Genomic DNA, 21184 nt, shown 5'->3' with positions numbered 1-21184 from the left:
CAAAATAAATCTGGGGGGTCATGAGATGATGGGGAGGGTAAATTGTGAGATAATCTGACATCTTTGGGGATCAAACAGTGATTTGAATTGAACCATCTGAGAGGAGAAATGTCTCTTTAATGGAACAACTAAAAACTTCACGCTCACATTCACACCTATGGGCAATTTAGGGTCACCAATTAAGCTAACTTGCATGTCTTTGGACTGTGGGAGGAAGCCGGAGAACCCAGAAAAAAGTTCGCCCACCCTGGGTTTGGACCAGGAGCCCTCTTGCTGTGAGGCAACAATATCAACTACTATAGACGTCTGAAAATATCACAGATGAGTCCCCACCAGTCCAGACACCACTTTTAAAAATGCTGCGAGCCACTGATTTAATCTTAAACAATGTATTTTTTGAGGTCAGCACGTGATATATGATGGAAATCTTAATCTGAAAAGTAAGTAAAGCTGTCAAAACAATCTAGTGGAGTAAAGGGTATAATATTTCCTTCTGAAAAGTTGATGTAGCACAGTAGAAGTTTACTGTGGCATAAAATAAAAGTACCTCAAAGGAGTAAATACACTGTCACACTGCTCCTCCTCTGCAGATCGTTTTACAGTGGAAAGTTGCTGAGTTTCATTTATAGTGCTCATATTCAAAATACCAACAGCAACATCTTTTCCAAAACAGTGACGTCACAGAGTTCAGTTGCTTCTGTAGCCTGCTGATGAGTGTCTGAGACATTGTTTCTGGAGAGAGAGATGCTGCATGTTGAAATGTGATTAAGCTGTGAGCACAAAAACACAATCCCATTCCACTCCCCGTTTGTAATCTGGGTGAATTTACCCTTTAATTTTAAGGCTGAACAGACACATGTTTTAGAAATGATCACACACAATGTTGTTGCTCAGTTGCATCTTTTATTCTTTCAATCTCTCTTGTTACATACTGTAGCTCTGCAGGGAAGCTATTTAGCCTAAATTACTGTCTTGATGTTTAAAGCTGCATCGTCACACATCTGGAGTACTCAGCCAACACTCCGGATTATCAGCAGATTGTTTTAGGACACAAATTGAATCATAATATCTTGTCTCATCTGTTAAAATCTGAGAGAAGTGACAAAAAAAACATGTTTTTTGTCTTTAACTGCCATAATTTCCGTTGATCAGCTAAATAAAGCAATCGGGTCATTTTTTCTTATCTTATGTTTCTTTCCAGGTGTGTGACAGTCGACGATCTTTGCTTGCAGTCTTTGAACACAAGTAAATATTCAAAGCTATATTTCCTTTACACATATAATCAAAGCCATCGTACAGTCATTTCGCTAAAGCATTTGCATTTCAGAGGATCTGCTTTTTTGTTTTGTTGTTTTTTGTTTTAACTTGAGTTATTTTTAAACTGACTTTATTTGGCAGCCACATACACTCATAAAGAAAAAGTACCAATGGAAAAACAAAAGAACTCCATCGTCATTTGATTTAAATATTTACAATTTTAGGGGTGATTATTGTCAAAAAGACAGCTCAGTCTCAAATGCTACACACAATGAGACAACAAATTGGACTTGCTATGTTTCCTTCTTCTTCATGTTGTGCATCTGCACCGGTTAAAGTCTTTTTAAAAACACTCAGTATACAGACATAACACCCAGAAACATACACACTGGCACATGCATACATAGAGACTCACTCAGTGCGTGAAAGAAAAACTGTACAAAGGGAAATGGCGTGTTGTATGTCGCACACAATTTATCCTTGACAGACATCCTCCTTCTGAATTCAAACAGTAGTGGAAACGCTGCAATTAGCGCGCTCAGCTGATTCCAACAGCCACACATGCATGAGTTTATATAAGCTTCAGATCTGTCCTCCGGCTGTGTGATAACAAAGCGTTGAAGTGTGAGTCGCAGTAGAAGCAGAAGAAATATCTCACCTGGTACAACCACACAGAAGAAACTACAGCCAGGACTATATTTAGACAACAGTGTCTGATCACAGAGCAGTGATGGCAGAGGGGCGTTCCCCTGACAGCAGTATGCTAATATGTGTTTTACTGCAGCAGTGAGTTAAAGTTCATGGTTAAATGTGCCCAGAAAAACATAAATAAAGTCAAAATGAGGTATGTGTTCGTGTTTAATTCATTATTCTAGTACCCCACCTGCAACAAGTAAAAGATGAAATATGAATAGAAGAAATATAGGTTTCTATTTTCAGCTCGTCTACATTTTTATGTTACATGTTGTACAATAGTGCTGATTGTTTCATATACATTTTTGCTTTGCTCTTCCTTTCTATGTGCAAACAGGCTCAAAAATAGGTTTAGTTATATACATCAAGCACCTTGGTGAAATAGCCTCGGCAGCTATATTTAGTCTTTTTTTTTTTTACAGCAATTTCCTGTTGATTCATTCTCACCATCTTATTTTGGCACTCAACGGCTAACTTACATTATTTTATGACAATCTTTTCTTGTTCAACGCACAGGACCTGACTCTAATCTAAGCATTGCTGCTGAAAATAAAACTAATTAGTAAGAGCTACATGACACTTGGGCGTCAGTGCACTTTGTCACACAGTACTTTTACCGCCAGAGAGCAGAATGACGAGCCAACGCTGACTCCAGATCAGCTTCGAGAGGGTGCAGACTGGACGTCAACTGCACAAGACATAGACCACGGCTATATTTAAAACTGAGGATAAACATGCCGCCCTCTGACGCTGACAGCATCCGTCTCTGCTGTCAACTGCAACTTTGGGTTTCTTATGAAGCACCATTAACAGTTTCATCTGAGATGTTCAATGCATTTCTATGACGGTGTATAAAATTGATCAATCACTTATTTGTAACATGGAATAGGTTAAAAAAAAAAAAATGAAGTCGGGGAAAGGGGGTTATATTCTAACAAAAAAAAAATGTCTTTACTGTTTACTATTAACTAGTAACGGCAACCCGTCTTTACACCAATAGAGCTTTAATGTGTTTTTGGTTAGATGTGATTTCATTCCTGTTTTTCCGAGTTCTTTTCTTAAAAATTTGTGACTTAAATCTCAGAGAAATTTTGAAAATTTTCTCACAAATTTATGACTTTATAATGTCGGAGAATATTCAAGTTTTTTCTCGTATATTATGTAAATTTGTAACTTTAATCTTGGAGATAATAGTTTTTTATCTGAATCTTACCCCCCTCCCCGGCTCCATACTTATGTGTATGAATATACTTTTGTTCTTTGCAATGCCCTTTCTACACCGTCATACATTTCAGATGTTTAGATGAAATTTTGTAAATGACCTTATTTAACAATTCCCTTGCTGCCTATTCTAGGATGGATTTCTTTTTAGTATGAGAGTTTCTACGTTAATGCAGTTTGCTCTTTCTAAACCTGGCACCAAAATGATGCTGATGCTGACTATCAATGTTGTGAGTGCTCTTAAAATAATGAAGTGCTGTGACGTGATGTGTTATGTTGCCCATTTATTCCTTTAGTCTAGATTTAACAAATCACTTAACTGATTCACGGTGGATTTCTGGTTCGGGTAATTTACAGCAGATAAATGGGTTAATGTGATCACACCACCAAAACCTTCTTTTACTGTTTCCTGGATGATACCTAATTCTTATCAGCAAAAGGGAAGAAGCCTGTTGGTAGCTGATGTTTTGGTCATGTTTTGCCTCATTTGTCCTCTTCGTGCTTTGCTAAATTAAGCACAGATGTTATGATTTATTTATGACTTAAGGTTTGCTTTGCCTGCGGTTTAATCTGGTAGACAGCAGGCTCTGAATCTGCAGCTGTAAGGCGGTAAAATGCTGAATCATGACATCTTATTAGACTTCAAAGACTCAAGCTCTTCATCATCAATATCAAACTCAGTAATATGCTTCAGAACCCTATTCACACAAGACTAGTATTACCAGGGGACCTCGTGCGATTTAGAAATTAGCATCCCCCTTGTCTGTATGTGACTTAAATTTACTGACATTATCCCCTGGATATGATGTCAAGGCTCCGCATTCACATCTATATTGTGTAGCAAGATGAGCCTCCTGACTTTGCATTCAAACTGCTGTCAAAACATTCATTTATAATTGCCAAGGCAGCCTCCATAATTCTCGACCGGGAAAGAGGCAGAAATCACCCCAAATCACAGAGATGTCACAGGGAACTAAAATTATCACATGACCTCTGTGTTAAGGGAAATTTTGTAGGTCAAGCGGCAACCACTGCAGTGAAAAGTGACGCCAAAAACTGCAGTACCTTGAATGGCCACTTAAGGCTGGCTCCAGAAATAAACATGTTTACAGCCTGGTACAAAAAATGGGTTTGGTCTCGATTGCTAATTTCCATGTTCATGACGACTGTATATATCTCGGCTGTTTACACTTTATTAAAGCCTAAAGTTTATGCATAATTAAGTATGTGGCTGCTTTAAGTCATGAGGTGTCCACCCTCACAGACGCTCTAAAAATGGTCACTTCTAGCTCCCAAAAAACAAAATGGCAACAGTACATAGTTAGTCATTTGTGGTGGAATTTTTACTTGACAAGTTATAGGCATGGCAGATTCACGCAGTATTATGATCACAAATGACCCCCGCAGTTATCACAAATCATGAGAGGTGTTCAGGTAGTACTAGTCCCATGCAAACATCGCTCAGGACCTTTGTTTCAGTACTTTTAGCCTGAAACGATCCTGCTCCGTCTTTTCTTGGCCTGTAGGCTTGTGTGGAGTACATTTTCTAGGGTTAGTTTTGGTGACTTTACAACATATATTCGCCTGATTAGCTTCAGATGCCCGGCTAAGTGTTTTTATTGTGTGTAGAGTGAATACATCATGCTATGCTTTCCTGTAGCCTACAGCACTGCACTGCAATGACATCAGAACTAGAATTAGAATAAATTCAGGATCCTCAACTTTTTGAATCTTCACAGGACAATTCATTATAAGAATTACTTTCTTAATGTCCCTCTGTCAATCACAACATGACAAGCTCCACCTGTAAGACGACCCCTCCCCCCTGCAGGGCAGTGACATCTGCATGAAGTAGTAATGACAAAAATCCAGCTCTGCTACTCAGTCACAGTTTCAGTGCTCAAAGTCTCCTAAGACCAAAGCTGATTATGTGGACAGCAGAAAGAATTAACGATATGACTCCGTAAATAAAGAGGTTCATATGTAAACATGGTGTTGCCATAATTACAGGTGTGTATTGCGTTGGTGTGGTACTGTAGCTGGATGCAGCGGAGGTCACGTGACCACAGCCCCCGTTACAGCCGGAGTGAGGAAGTGTCAAGATCTCCCAGTGCTCAAGGAAGACGGCGGAGACGATGAAGACCTGTCGTTTTCTCTCTGGTCGCTGTCCTCAGAAGACGCAGGCGCCGCAGTGTTACTGTAAGAAACAGACAAAAATGTTACAGATGTTACAGTATATAAACATTAAATAAACGGTTTATTTATAACATACTATAATGTGGCTGTAAGCAGATGTAAGTGTTTATCATTGTATTTATCAACAATTATAACTTCTTCTGTGGGTACCAGTGAGTGGAGGATTGTGTTTATTAGTAAAACACTTGTACATGTAATATTATAAAATACATCCTCATAGGAGAAGTTAGAATTGTTAACAAATACTTCACGTTATTGAACACTCATTGAACACTACGTAGAGCTACATTATATTGTGTTACAGCCATTTCATTTTTGTCTACTGTATATAAATGTTACAAGGGGACTTAAAGTGGAGTGTTACTGTGGGAAATTAAAGGACCTGTGAAATAAAGCGTTACCAAAAGGAAAGGTGTGTGTTACCTGTCTCCACTCTGTGTTATGAGTCTCCTGCACGTCTCCATCTGAACATCCAGGCCTCTCTTCATGGAGCACATCTCCATGTACTCGTGGAGGTGTCGGTTCATGTCACTCTTTGCCGTAGCCAGCTCCAGCTGGAGTCACAAAACATGCGGTCAGACATATCGCAAATGTTAAAATCCAAATGTGCTGCATGTGTGTTGACCACAAAAAAATTGGTTTACTAATGCACAACTGTGAGGTGCTGCTCAAATTACTGATGCAAAACCTCACACAGCTTTATTAAAGTCTTTATGTCATGTCTAAGTAAAGATTCGCTTCTGGAGATGTTTGATTACACATGTGGACATATCAAAAACAAAAAACAGATTAACTGTCATTTAATGCTGAGTCATAGAGTGTGTTTACATGGACGTTAAAGGTACAGAGTGTTCTATTCAAGGACATCTATTAACATTTTCACTAGTGTATAATCACCTGAAGACAGAGCAGTTGTGTTTGTGTTACCTTAAGCCCAGTTCAGATCAAAGATTCGTAACAAGATGAGTTGCATAGTTAGCACATACAGCGATACAGTGAGCAGCAGCAGCGACCCACTGTGCAACACCAGCACACTGTGAGGAGCTCGGCAATGATGGAGCACCTGGCGCAGCAAGCGAACACACCATCTGTGAACATTTTGACTTGACTAGCGGACTTCACTACAACCCAACTGGCTGTTGAAACAGATGACATGCTTTACGTTCTAAGACCAGCTGCAAGCAGTTTGACCAGCTGAGCTGCGGGTGACACCATCAGCCGGCTTGTGTTGAGCTCAGACCGGCCAGTTTATACCACTCTGCAACGTTCAAAAACAGTTTCCTCTCGGCGAGAATCATTGGTCTGAACTGGGCTTTAGAGAGAGATGTTTATAACTACATACAGAGCGGCTCATCTTCAACAGAGATCGCCATGTTGTTTCTACAGTAGCCCAGAACGGACAAAGCAAACACTGGCTCTGATGGGGACATTTGCATTTTTGCGCCAGCCATCGTAGCTCTCCTACACACTTGGCACAGGAAGGAAGTTTAAGTTCTGCAACCTCACAGCTAGATGCCACTAAATCCTACACGCTGGACCTTTAACAACCCGTTCATGAGGCTTATCCAAGTTATGATCATATTAGGGACGTGGTGTTTACATGCTCAAACACATAAATGGGACACTCCAACAACCACATCATAAACAGGATATTCATGTCCCTGTAAACACACTCATTATGTAAATCATTTCTAATAAATTTGCAGGCAACAGAGCGCTGCACAAACCTTGAGTGCACACGCAAAACCTAAGACAAGCTGTGGTATTGACATCTTAATGCACAATGCAATAAATACATGAGATTAAATAAATAACACTGAGCACAAAGAGAAAGACAAGACAGAGAACATTCATGAACAGGGAAACCATTTAAGTAATAAGTGTCCGACCTCAATCTGGTCAATCGTCTCTTGATATTCCTTCTCCCGGGACTTGAAAAGACATTCTGTGTCATTAATCACCTTTTCCAGACAGTCCTCCTGGCAGAGAGGAAGAAGAGAGAGATACTGACTGTGTCTGTGGTCAGGATTAAGATGTACATGAGATAAAGTGTAGTAACAGCAGTAAACAGACCATGTGTTTGTGTGCTAATCATCACACAGACACTAAGCGAGGTTACACCGCCATTAAAGCACAGCTGACTTTTCGCTCCCATCAGCTCAAATTTCACTGACTAATGCAGCTCCTCCCTTCAGAGGGACAGCAGATTGTTCAAATGCCACACAGCCGGTAAATGAAAACAAATACCGACATGCATTTCTTGGAAACAAACACACTGTACACCAATACAGGGCAAACACTGCATCTGTTTGTGTGTGTGTTTGGCCTGAAACGCCCTGCTACAGTGGAGCAGTGAAGGTCAGTGTCATCGTCTGAGACAAAGACTGTATCGACCAACATATCGCGCCGCTGCTCTGCACATCGTCTCCACATCAAAGCTTTAAAAGCTTCCTTGAAATCTGAACCAACAATATCAAAACACATGCAGCTGTCTGAGGGATGACAAGCGAACAAAGGTGTGGATCGTGATCACAAGCACAGATTTAAGTTTCTCAGTGTCATTTGTCCAAAGAATCACCTAAAAATAGACTGAACAGGACAGTCACTGCATCTGAAGGCCAGGCAATGGTTGACAACGGTAACAGAAATTACGTATATTATGTGTATGGTTGATTTTGTTGTTTAAAGTTGCTCTGTGGCATCAATTTAATCCCTTAAAACTCATCCCTGTTGATTAAAACTACATATTTACAAGGTGCTATCTCCAGAGAAAAAAATCATTTCATGCCTTATAATGGCTTAGATATAACTGTAAAACTGTTTTAGTTTAGTATTTGTGGATTTATAAATATGCAAATTATACAGCTATCTTTTCAATAAATTTCAATGACCTTTGGCTGAACTACGTTATCAAACAGCTAATAATGTGTTGCTAATATTAGATAAACCTTGTTCCCGATCGCCAGCTCTGGATACTTGAAGTGAAAGTGGCACTTACCATGCAAAATACCGTATTATGCTACACCTTGCTTCTCTTATGATGTCCTTGTTTTGTCCTAGCATTTTGCTAATGATGTGGAAAGCCCCGCCCCACAAGGGACAGGATTGGTTCCTTAGATCTGTGACATAACAAACCCTGGCTGTCTGAATCTGTGTTTTTGAGCCATGACACCGACTGCTTTTTTTGCTCATGATATGTCTTGTAGCCTATAAAAAAAACTTTGAGTATGTTAACAAGTTTAAAAACATGACTTTCCCTGATGGGGGGTTTAAATGTGTTTTTAGTAATGATTTTAATAAGCTTATCAAACCAGAAAGAATTTGTTAGCAAAGAGCTTTGCTAACAAATTCAAAACCAGATTTGAGAACACAAGGAAAAACAGCAGAGATATTATCAGGCTTCTGTGCATGTGAACACAAATCATCACATCCTCAAAAACAACCACAGAGCTGAATCAGCACCTCTCTGACACAGTCGAAGGTGAAGGTTTCAACGAATTTGATGATTTTAATCTTCACGCAGTTAGTATGTTGTATTGGACCGCATTACGTTATCTAGGTGTTGTTCATCCCCTGAATTAATGCCAAGGTCCATTCCTTTAAACCAACACTCAGAGAGGTCATTGAAGAAGTTGTGCGACCACAGCCTACCTCTCCTGGTGGGTGGGTGGGGTCAGGAGGCAAAGTGCATCCTGGGAAATCCTCCCAGAGAAGCAGCGTCTCTTCAGTCTCCTCCCACGCCAGACTGTCACAATCATCCTCGAACTCGCATTCACGCCTACAATGAACACATAAATTGCTGGAGGACTGAAGGACGGTTGCATTATTATACTCATCATGTTTCAAAGTCAGACCACTCACAGTTGGTTCAGCATCCTCTGCATCTCCTCATTAATCTGATTGGCCGATGAGCCACCATGCTCTTCGTCTTTGACCACGCCCCCATCACTTTCGGAAGTGCTGACAGGTTCGTCACACTCGCTCCCGTTGAAGGACAGAGGAGTTTGTTTCCGGCGGCAGTTTAGGGATGATTGGTTGTTCGGAACCTGCAGGGACACAATCGGGATTTAGACCAACACCATCAATATACTGGACAAACTTACACAGGAAGTGACTCTGCAGATTTGATGAACAGGAACAAAAACAGAGATGAGAACATGAAGTGGTAAGATTCAGTACCTGGTACATCTGGATCACGTCTTCACAGTTTCTCTGCTGAGCTACGTCACAGAGACGAGCAGTGATGTCGATCCTGCGGCAGATGTCCATGTCCACCTTCATGGCTTTCTCCTGGATCTTACTGTCCAACTCTGACAGGTTCTACAGAGAGGATGAAAGGACCCAGATAAGAGAGAGGGCAGAAAGACTTAATCTACTGCTTTATTAATGCAAATAAATCACTGTAAATATCTGACGCTGTATGCTGGTTGCTTTTTACCTCCTCCAACATGATTGTGTGTGTCTATTACACACTTGTGTTTCTTATTAAAAGTAAATAATATAATTTTACTTTAGTTATTTGATGGTATACTATGCAGAATTGTTGGTTACTGTTTGTAAACAGAGAAGCAGCGAGTCATATGATTACTGCTTGCGTGCCTAGCTAGGAGTATGTATAACTTGTACGTGACTGTATGGGGTTGTACTGCGCTCACATTGCTCATGAGGCCTTTGAAGAGAACCAGCTCCGCCTTCAGCTGCTGCACTCTGAGAGCCAGCTCATCCTGACAGCCTTCACTCTCCTGCAGGTCCTGCATGCATAAAGGAAGCCGTAAAGAACATACACATACAAGTTCAAACACACCCACACTCTCGCCACATCTCTTTACTGGAAATTACAGGTTAGACTATGCAAGCAGAAGCGATCAACAAAATAAAAGCACAAATCTGCAAAGTGCACAAAAGCACTGTAAATCCTAAATGCATGATCTCCTTTGGGGAGCTTGGGATTTGTCTGATGGCATCATAATTGTCTTTTTGTCCTGTTGACTTATTCATATGTTTTACAATACTGATCAGAGCCCTTTCAGTGTGGAGCGATGGTTTACGGCTTGTGGTCTCCTGTTGATGTAGTAATGTTTGCTGCCTGCTAAACTGGGTCAGGTACAAATTCCTGGCAATAGCACACGTGCATGCAAAGACACAAGTACATGTACAGTACAGGCATGCACACACCAAGCGACACACACACACACACACACTCACACAGGAAATCAACAAACCATTGGGTATGTGAAGACACAGCTGCAGGAAGTACAAACATAGCAATCCACCTGACAGCAGGTGACTGTCAGATTAAACAAAGGCATGATTTCTTTAACTTTAAATAAGAGTGTCTCATGTTCTTTTAAGTAATTGATAGTCAATGGAAAATAGAAAACCAAGCGTGTAACAGCTTCATATGAGTCAGGACTCCAGTGTTGAGCTCACAGAGCTCACTGCTGATCACTGTGACAGCTGTAGGAAAATCTGTATTTTAAGTAACACATTTTTCCATATTGTTATCAGGTTAATGAAAGGTCTAAGCCAGGGGTAGGCAACCTGTGGCTCCGGAGCCACATGTGGCTCTTTAGCCCCTGTCCAGTGGCTCCTTGAGCCTTTGAGAAAAGAATTATATGGAAATTCATTCTATAAATCCAAATGTTGCTGAATCTCGATAGCAGTGGCTGGTTAGCTATGGATGCCAAATCCAAAAAAGTAAATTGAATAAAATAGAGAATGCAGTAGTGCGTGGACAGATTTGTTTGCTCTCACTGCCAGCTCTGCAAAATTTAAGTACCAAATTATCATAAATAGTTCCCTGCACAGTGGCCACCTTGTGGTAAAACATATTAACAAATGCTTATTTAGACCATAAGTATACGCTAATTTAGACTTAATAGGCTATTTACCTTGATTATAAGGCTGAAACATGTTTTGTGGCTCCATACAGATTTTTTCAAATTATTCTTGGTCAAAAATGGCTCTTTTAATGGCAAAGGTTGCAGACCCCTGGTCTAAGCTATTTAACGCTCTGGTTATTGTCGACAGGCCAGGACAACAAAGGTATTTAGATCATGGTATTTTTAGATCAGCTAAACCATAGCTGAAGTGTCACACACCAACAATTTATTTTTGTTGTTTCAATGACTCATTTCAAAGCTGCCAATGCCAAGCAAAGACACCTTCACTTCAGACACATGTCCACCCACAAACACACACATACACACGAACAAAAGTCTGCACCATGTTACCTCTTGTAGGTCTGAAATCTTCTGTTGCAGATCCATCCTCATCGTGTATTCTTCTTCCCATCTAAGAGACACACAGATTAAAAAGGAAACATTATGTTAGTGTTTTGTGATGTAAATAGAGAGGGTGGTTCCAAAACTGCTAATAATATCAGGAGGGCCTCCGATAGGGTCTAAAATGTTGGATGGGGTATGCAAGTCCATGCACCGATCAAAAAACATGTCATTTATAAACAAACTTTAACCCCACCAGGCTGGTGATGTCATAATAGAATATCTCCAGAAGTTTGCGGTCTACAAACTTACCTAAAATGGCCCCAGCTTCATCTTTTTTAACTTAGTTTCTTGACATGGAAATAGGTTACTATAGGGATGTATGATAATGGATTTTTTTGCTGATATCCGATACGCTGATATGTCATTTGACCGATAACCGGTATTTATATCTATCCACTACCTAATTTTAGTGATCATCAAGTCTCTTCTTTGGTGGAATTAATATCATATGATTCATGCTCGTACAACTCGTTATCCAGATGGCCCACCAGTAGATAGAGACATGAAATACAACACTTTTCAATGTTAATAATATTTATTCATTCATTTTCCGTGACCACTTATCCTGTTCGGGGAGCCTATCCCAGCTGACATTGGGTGAGCGGCAGGGTACACCCTGGACAGGTCACCAGACTATCACAGGGCTGACACACAGAGACAGACAACCATTCACACTCACATTCACACCTACGGAGAATTTAGGCCCTGTTTAGATGACAACAGTTTCTCTAAAAATGGAGTCTGTCCTTTGTGTTTATATGACGACGTTATTGAAACGATCCCCGTTCACACGGAGCTGCAAAATCTACTGGAAACGCTGTAGAATGCACGCCAGGCCAATGGGTGGCAGTGTAAATTTGCAAAGCAACACCACGGCATGACGCCATGTGCCTGCGCTGAAGAGCCTTCCTCTACAAAACGATGATTACAAACCAAAACAAAGAAGACACAATGGTGAAAGCATGCACAGATAACTTTGTCTGGATGGACGACGAGGTGGAGTTGCTACAGTAAAGGTCTGAACATACTCGAGCGGAACGTACGCCGAACGAACTCTGCGGAGGTCCGTGCGGACTCAAAGCGGACGTCTGCAAGCCCTGTGCGCGCAAAGCTCAGATTTTACGACCGCGCGGACTCCGCTCCGTGCACCAGTGACTGCTCAGCATACAGTACAGGCCAAAAGTTTGGACACACCTTCTCATTCAATGCGTTTTCTTTATTTTCATGACTATTTACATTGTAGATTCTCACTGAAGGCATCAAAACTATGAATGAACACATGTGGAGTTATGTACTTAACAAAAAAGGTGAAATAACTGAAAACATGTTTTATATTCTAGTTTCTTCAAAATAGCCACCCTTTGCTCTGATTACTGCTTTGCACACTCTTGGCATTCTCTCCATGAGCTTCAAGAGGTAGTCACCTGAAATGGTTTTCCAACAGTCTTGAAGGAGTTCCCAGAGGTGTTTAGCACTTGTTGGCCCCTTTGCCTTCACTCTGCGGTCCAGCTCACCCCAAACCATCTCGATTGGGTTCAGGTCCGGTGACTGTGGAGGCCAGGTCATCTGCCGCAGCACTCCATCACTCTCCTTCTTGGTCAAATAGCCCTTACACAGCCTGGAGGTGTGTTTGGGGTCATTGTCCTGTTGAAAATAAATGATCGTCCAACTAAACGCAAACCGGATGGGATGGCATGTCGCTGCAGGATGCTGTGGTAGCCATGCTGGTTCAGTGTGCCTTCAATTTTGAATAAATCCCCAACAGTGTCACCAGCAAAACACCCCCACACCATCACACCTCCTCCTCCATGCTTCACAGTGGGAACCAGGCATGTGGAATCCATCCGTTCACCTTTTCTGCGTCTCACAAAGACACAGCGGTTGGAACCAAAGATCTCAAATTTGGACTCATCAGACCAAAGCACAGATTTCCACTGGTCTAATGTCCATTCCTTGTGTTTCTTGGCCCAAACAAATCTCTTCTGCTTGTTGCCTCTCCTTAGCAGTGGTTTCCTAGCAGCTATTTGACCATGAAGGCCTGATTCGCGCAGTCTCCTCTTAACAGTTGTTCTAGAGATGGGTCTGCTGCTAGAACTCTGTGTGGCATTCATCTGGTCTCTGATCTGAGCTGCTGTTAACTTGCGATTTCTGAGGCTGGTGACTCGGATGAACTTATCCTCAGAAGCAGCGGTGACTCTTGGTCTTCCTTTCCTGGGTCGGTCCTCATGTGTGCCAGTTTCGTTGTAGCGCTTGATGGCTTTTGCGACTCCACTTGGGGACACATTTAAAGTTTTTGCAATTTTCCGGACTGACTGACCTTCATTTCTTAAAGTAATGATGGCCACTCGTTTTTCTTTAGTTAGCTGATTGGTTCTTGCCATAATATGAATTTTAACAGTTGTCCAATAGGGCTGTCGGCTGTGTATTAACCTGACTTCTGCACAACACAACTGATGGTCCCAACCCCATTGATAAAGCAAGAAATTCCACTAATTAACCCTGATAAGGCACACCTGTGAAGTGGAAACCATTTCAGGTGACTACCTCTTGAAGCTCATGGAGAGAATGCCAAGAGTGTGCAAAGCAGTAATCAGAGCAAAGGGTGGCTATTTTGAAGAAACTAGAATATAAAACATGTTTTCAGTTATTTCACCTTTTTTGTTAAGTACATAACTCCACATGTGTTCATTCATAGTTTTGATGCCTTCAGTGAGAATCTACAATGTAAATAGTCATGAAAATAAAGAAAACGCATTGAATGAGAAGGTGTGTCCAAACTTTTGGCCTGTACTGTATATTTCTCACATCGTGGGGATTTTTCACAGACATTTTTACAACGCGGAAGTGCGCTCGACTATGAAAGCCCGAATGACTGTGGACATTCCTCGTGGAGTCCGTTCCGCATACATTCTGCCCGAGTGTGTTCGGTCCTTAAAAGATCTACACTTCACTTCAAATCAACAGGGTGAGCAGCACAAACAGAGCTCGGCACTGTTGTTGTAACGGTCGGCGTGCCTAGTCACTGGAACCGTAATGCACATGTGCAAAAAGTTTCTGTTTTCAGAGGAACTGCATATTGCAAGTTTACATGACAATGGAGACGCTGCTGTTTCCAAAAAGTTGCACTCTGGAACCCGTTTTCAAAACGTTGCATTTTCAGGCACCCAAAACACCGCTGTTGTGTAAACGATCGGCCAAAACCCAACTAAAGTTTACCGTTTTCAGTTGAAATCGCTGTCGTATAAACGGGGCCTTAGAGTCACCGATCAACCTGCATGTCTGTGGACTGTGGGAGGAAGCCAGAGTACCTGAAGAAAACCCACGCTGACACAGGGAGAACATGAAACTCCACACAGAAGGGCTCCCCCACCCTGGGGGCTCGAACTAGGAACCCTCTTGCTGTGAGGTGACGATGCTAACTGCTGCATCACCATGCCTGTAATATTCATTCATCATGCAAAATAAGAAAGAGCACGTTGGCCGATTCTGATAGTTCATTTTAAAGCCATTATCAGCCGATACTAGGGCTGCCACGATTAGTTGACTAATCGATGACTAATCGACTATTAAAATAATCGGTGACTATTTTAGTAGTCAACTAATCGGTTTGAGTCATTTTTCATAGAAAAGTACTATAATAGTACCCCAAAATACTTTTACTGCAGCTTCTTATGTTCAGATATTGGCAGTTTTACACACTCTCCCGTGACAGTGAACTAAAACCCTTTGGCGTGAGTATGAAACAAGACATTAGATGACGTAATTTTGGAGTTTGGGCGAGACAGACCGACATTTTTCAACATTTTAACACATTTTTCGATGAAATGATTAGTCGACTAATCGAAGAAATAATCAACAGATTAGTCGACAATGAAAATAATCATTAGTGGCAGCCCTAGCCGATACCAGTGACGATATTATTGTGCACACCTAGTAGTGCACAGCCCTTTTTTTTTGTTTTTTTAAATACAATGGCATTGGATTGGTATCAACCTATACACAGGTTCAGGTATCAGAATCATTATCGGGAAGGAAAAAACAGTACTGGAACATCTCCACAGAGAACGGTTTCACGTGTACGCATGATTGATTTATGCATCTTTCAGACCCACTTAGCAAGGCCGGTACAAAGGGATCCATGACTGAACTGTTTCAGGAGGTTGAAAAGTCAAATGGGCTGTCAGGCATTCTAGATGTTAAACAATTTTAAGTGCATCTGTCTAGCCAAACTGTTACTCAGTGACCATCAAATTCCTCCTGAAAGATGACATGGCATGACACTACTGTCCAGGATTTACAATGCTGATTGGGAGATGGCAGTAACTCACTAAGATATGCAGCAATGTGCCAGCAAAGACGACGACTGTTAGTGAGTAAACATGGATTTGAACAGTGTTAGATGTTAAATACTAATCGGTTTTGCATATGTGAACACATTTGTTTGACTTCAAGGATGCAAATAATGTATTTTGCTGAGTAACACTGAATGTAACCCATGTTTGTTTGGATGAAAATAAATTCATCCTATAAAACTGCAATTTCAGAATCAGTCATCGCTCAGTTTACAAAAGGACAAAGAGTGCCCGTGGATCTGACAATAAAATGTAAATGCAGTTAAATTATATGAGAATACAAATGTGGATACAAGCTGCTTTAAACAATCAGGCGTAAGCAGTAAAAGTGTGAGTGAGTGATTTGCTTTTTCACCCACTGATGAATCCATTCTTTGATGAATTGTGTGTTACTATGTTGCAGCTCAGACTCATGAATCTGAACTTTAATACATTTAAAAGCCCAAGCCCAGCTCCTATATGTGATTTCAGATTCAGTGACTTCATACAGCACACGTGCCCAGGGGAAATCCACTCACTGCAGAGTCTGTAGCCTCTTATATAAATGCTGTTTGAGATGCAGAATGCTGCGGCACACCGGGACCTTTAGGGAATACTAAATCTGAAAGAAAACTGAGTCATGAAACGGGAGTCGTTGTTGTCGTAGAGGATGCTTGTTTGATCAGTAAGGTGAGAGCGAACAGAAAGGCGAGAAGTGCTTCCTCCTGCAAGCCAAGCCCCCGGCCCAGCAGTTACAGCTTGCAGTGCATGGTGCATTGCAGATACAGTGTGGAGCGTGGAGAGGGGGATGCGCAGTGTGAGAAAAGCGAAGTGGAGTGCACGACAGAGGCAGAGAAAATGTTCAGTGTGGGATTGTGTGAGGTTTATGTGAGAATGTGAAAGTGTGGTGGGCATAGCGGGGGGAGTGAGGGACGGGGACAGAGGGAGGGTTAACGGAGAGAAAGAGAAGTGTCCTTGAATAATAAAGCAAAAATGACTGGACAGAGAAGGAGAGAAGGGTGAAAAGAAGCTGAAAAAAAGAAGCAAAGTGCACCAAATGCTTTAAATCAAATTGATTCGTTGGTGAGTTTCAATGTGAAATGAAACACGGGGACAAAAACTGTTATAAATATTTGACGGCATAGTTAACGGCCATGAATCTGAATGAGCGAGTTTCACTTGGAGAAACAGGCTTTAATGCCCTTTGTCCCAAGGTAAACTGATACACCTCCAGTAAGCTCACACAGGCTGAGAAACAGCCATGACAAAAGGCTCAACAGAAACTGATTTGAACACCGAGACACAGTATGTCACACACACTGATTCCCAAATATGCCAGCTTACTTGACGAGAGGTCAGTAAATCATCCTCACTGAAGCCTCCGAAAACAATTAAATCATGTGTCTTATGTCACACACTCTGAGTCCTTCTCCCCGGATCACAAAGAGCCCACTATGCTGTGGTGAGGATCTCCTCTGTGAAGAATGCATGGCTGCTCACTTGGACATAATACGAGGGAACTCAATGATGAATGTGCTGGAACACAGTTCACTCAGGACAGATAATATGTAATCCCTAAATTGTCACATGTCCGTCAAATTCACAACAGGATATAACACATGTGGGCTTCTTCAATCATTTAAAGGGGAAATCCACCCTAAAAAAAATTCACAGTGTTATTCCAGTAATCTGCAAACACAAACAGCTGCCTCCCTAAATTTGGACATCAGTGCATCCGGTTTTAAACTGGTGATGTCATCAGGTGACACACTGCTGTTTACTGGTACACTGACAAAGGATAAGTGAATGGGTTCGGAGAAGTTTTGCTTGTAACGATCGTAGCCGGCAACGGATTATTTTTACTATCAATTAATCTGCTGATAATTTTCTTGACTAATCGATTTGTCATTTTGTTTATGAAATTCCCAGAGTCCAAAGTCATGTTTTCAGATCACTTGTTATGGTCCATAAAACATACTTTTTGCGAAGCTAGCACCATTAGTCTTAAAAATTACTGAACAAATGAATCCACTACAAAAATAACTGTGATAATAAGCTGATCATTTCAGCTCTAGATAAAGCTTGCAGCTGTGTCCCAGTAAAACCACTATGGGTGCTGCTAAAGCATCACAAGGTTTGTTTCATATCCACACAGGCCTAATTGGACCACCTCCAGAATCATCATCAATACGGCCTTTCTTCAGAGGCTTTTTCAGTTTCATTAAATAAGTGTTGTATAATCAACACAAGCTCTATTTCAGGACTGATTTTCCCTAATATTCTCGTGAGCTAAGCCACCCATGGGTGAGTCAGCGTCTCGGGAGCTTCCCGAGCTCTGAAGTGACCATTTGTGCCACAGACTGATCGTCACATGTCCTTGCTAAGCTCTGACCTTCATTCTTCTTTATATTTGGCTCGTGGTGTGTTAATTTTTTTGGGTATATTTCTAGCCGCAGCACCTGCCTCTGTGGTTTAGACATGAAGTGTATGCAGGGTCAGGCTGGAGGTGATGGATAAGGAGGGTTTGTGCTGACTCTGCTTTTGTTGGGAGACAGCTGGTCTGCAGCTGCTTTACTGCTCTGCTCACTGCTCCAGTGTAGAGCATTACACACACTTAAGAAATCAACACAACAACCTAATGTTTGGTAGAAATGCCCCTGTAGGCCTGACTGATACAAGTGCAGCAAAAGGGGTTTACCTGCGTTTATACTCGTCTCTCTCCCTCTTCACTTTGGCCAGGACATTATACAGGGCTCTTATCTCAGGGGTGATGGTGTCAATCTGGACCCCGACTCCATCAGGGTGCATCCAGGACACCCCTGGGCTGGTCAGACGCTCTGCACCAGCACCAAACTTGCGTGCATGGTTGTAGGACCAGATGGTGCCTGGGAGGAACCGTGGAGGAGGGTTGGTGGAGCTCCCCGGGCCTGCGCTGGTGTTGGTGATAGTTCTGGAGGCAGAGCCAGGGGAGTCCACACAGGGAGAGGCCTGGCTGATGGTGATGGCTGGGTTTAAAGTGGCATTTGTTTGGGTTGAGCTGGAGTTATCAGCGGTTGCAGGCTGCAGGGTTGTTGTGAGAGGTGGTGGGAACAGTGTTGTAGGCCTCCTGGCTGAGTTGTTGGTGTTGTGGAAGGGGAGGGAGCCAGGCCTGAGCGGTATGGTCCCCACAAATCCAGTCTGCACACTCGCCTCCTGTGTATGCCCCCTGCCCTCACAGCATCCACCTTGACAGCCCTTGTTGGCATCCAGCGCCTGTTGCAGCTGCTTCTCTAAGATCTTATTCCTGCGCTCTAACTCGTGCACTTTAGCCAAAAAGCATCTGAACCTCAGATTGAGAGTTTTGAGGACGCTGATGTTGGATCCCAAGTCGTTTCTGAGAGCCATGGCTGCAGGGGGGTGCGGCACAGCGCGGTGCTGGAAGGGAGTGTGGTTGTGATGGAGGAAAGGTGAGGTCTGTGAGGGTGCGGTGAAGTCAGGCCCTCCCTGATCAGGCCCCGGCACAGGCTGCTCACCCAGAAAAAAGGACGTCGGGTCAGCTACACCGAAAACGGTGTCGGGCAGGAGGCCTGAGGGGGAATCTGGGTGTCCGAGGGCTTGACTCTGCTGCGGATGCTGTTGGAGATGCGTGTTGGCCCCCAACAAAGGATTCATGCTATGGTATGGAAAACTAAAGCGCTGCAGATCTGGCATGAACACGGACGGGAATTATCTAGTCTACAACAGAATAAAATGAATAAATAAGTAGCTGGGAAACGAACGAGAAAGACCCGCGCACAAAACGCCAGTGTTTACCAGATTATATAACCGTTTCTAAATAAGAATCTGATCCTTAAAGCTCAGAGGTCTTAACGTCGGCTGATGGATCAGAGCTCTCTCACCGTCCGTGACAAAACATCCAGTAACGGCTCCAACAGGGGGGCTGGCTGGAAGCAGGGGTACAAACTGCTGCAGCGATGGACCAGCCCCTCGTGAGATGTGCTGCTAAAATAAACGCAATTAAACGAAGGAAAAAAGACGCAGAGGGGGGATGAATAACACTGAAATCCTGTGTCACCGCGTCACTGAAGTTCTGGCAACAAGACGTGACCGCAGGCAGGAGACGGTGCTGCGGGATTGGAAGAGCACGGCTACCGTAAATACCCGACCAGAGGCGCGCTGATCCGTTAACTATTTGTTTACTGTGGAACACCAGACAAGACATCACTGAATTTGATTTGGAGAGGAAATAATTCAGATTTTAATATCCTCCTGAGACCTGAGAATAAATATGAATAAAAACATCAACACTGTCAACAATAATCAAGTCTCAATGTCTTCAAAGGAGTACTTCCTAATTACCAGCACCTCAGCTTGTTACTGTTGCTAAAATTGGTCAGATTAGTTGCCATATCAAACTACAAACATTATTAATCATAAATAAACAAGTTGCAACCATAAAATGTGATCAGGTTTTGGACTTTGTCCACTTCTGTGTCGGGATCAGCTGCAGACTGACTTGGCAGAGATGGCTGCCATCTTGTTTTTACATGGATTAGTATATTGTGCTCTTACTGCCACTAGATGGCACAAAAAGTGTCCATGAATGAGGACAACGGGTCTAAGTCAAGTAGAATGAAGTATAAGGTCCAGTAAACCCATAATGGGATGTCCCATGAGGACACAGGGTCTCAGGAGGATATGATTGGGAGCCAAACGTGAATTATAAACACAGTCTACAATTTAAAAATATTTTTTTTTAAAAAAACAACAATTAGATGACTAACCTGACAATTCAGGCACCTGCCCCAAAACACCGAAACATTTAAACTGTCTCTCAACTGGTATGTGGTAGAAAAAAATATATAATAAATTTGCACAATAATGACCCTGTGGTGCGTCCTTTATTTTGAAATTTCGAGGCAAGTTTAAACAAATTAAATTGAATTAAATTGAATTAAATCAAATTAAATACATTTCTGTTTGGAAAAAACAGTTATTCAATTTCTGTCAGGGATAAGATGAGAAAGTCATCGCCAGCTTAACCCTTGACACAAAAAATATTGTAATGGTGAGTTGTTGGGGTTTTTTTTGGATACTTAATTATGTGGGGTTTTTTCTCTGTCTATTCCAATGGATGAAGGATCTTAATACAGAAATCACCTAATAGGAAAAAATTACAATAAACAAAACAAAACAATTGAAATTATTTATTTTTTATGA

The 21184-nt window shown here is 42.0% G+C and overlaps 1 protein-coding gene across 1 annotated transcript; it reads right to left on the bottom strand.

The window, feature by feature from the left end:
• Window positions 1-709: 709 nt before the first annotated feature.
• On the bottom strand, window positions 710-20082 carry iffo1b (intermediate filament family orphan 1b). The gene is made up of 9 exons (XM_049583615.1): window positions 18684-20082; window positions 11601-11661; window positions 10023-10118; window positions 9547-9687; window positions 9229-9413; window positions 9019-9145; window positions 7257-7346; window positions 5791-5921; window positions 710-5368 (listed from the first exon to the last, which is right to left on the bottom strand). Exons 1-9 carry the CDS (start codon window positions 19673-19675, stop codon window positions 5269-5271), a joined length of 1923 nt encoding a protein of 640 aa, XP_049439572.1. The 5' UTR covers window positions 19676-20082; the 3' UTR covers window positions 710-5268.
• Between the last annotated feature and the right edge of the window lie 1102 nt (window positions 20083-21184).

This window comes from Epinephelus fuscoguttatus, linkage group LG8, assembly GCF_011397635.1.
Source record: "Epinephelus fuscoguttatus linkage group LG8, E.fuscoguttatus.final_Chr_v1".
NCBI lineage: Eukaryota > Metazoa > Chordata > Actinopteri > Perciformes > Serranidae > Epinephelus > Epinephelus fuscoguttatus.
The sequence above is the reverse complement of the archived record's forward strand: the minus strand, read 5'-3'. Positions and strand labels throughout refer to the sequence as shown.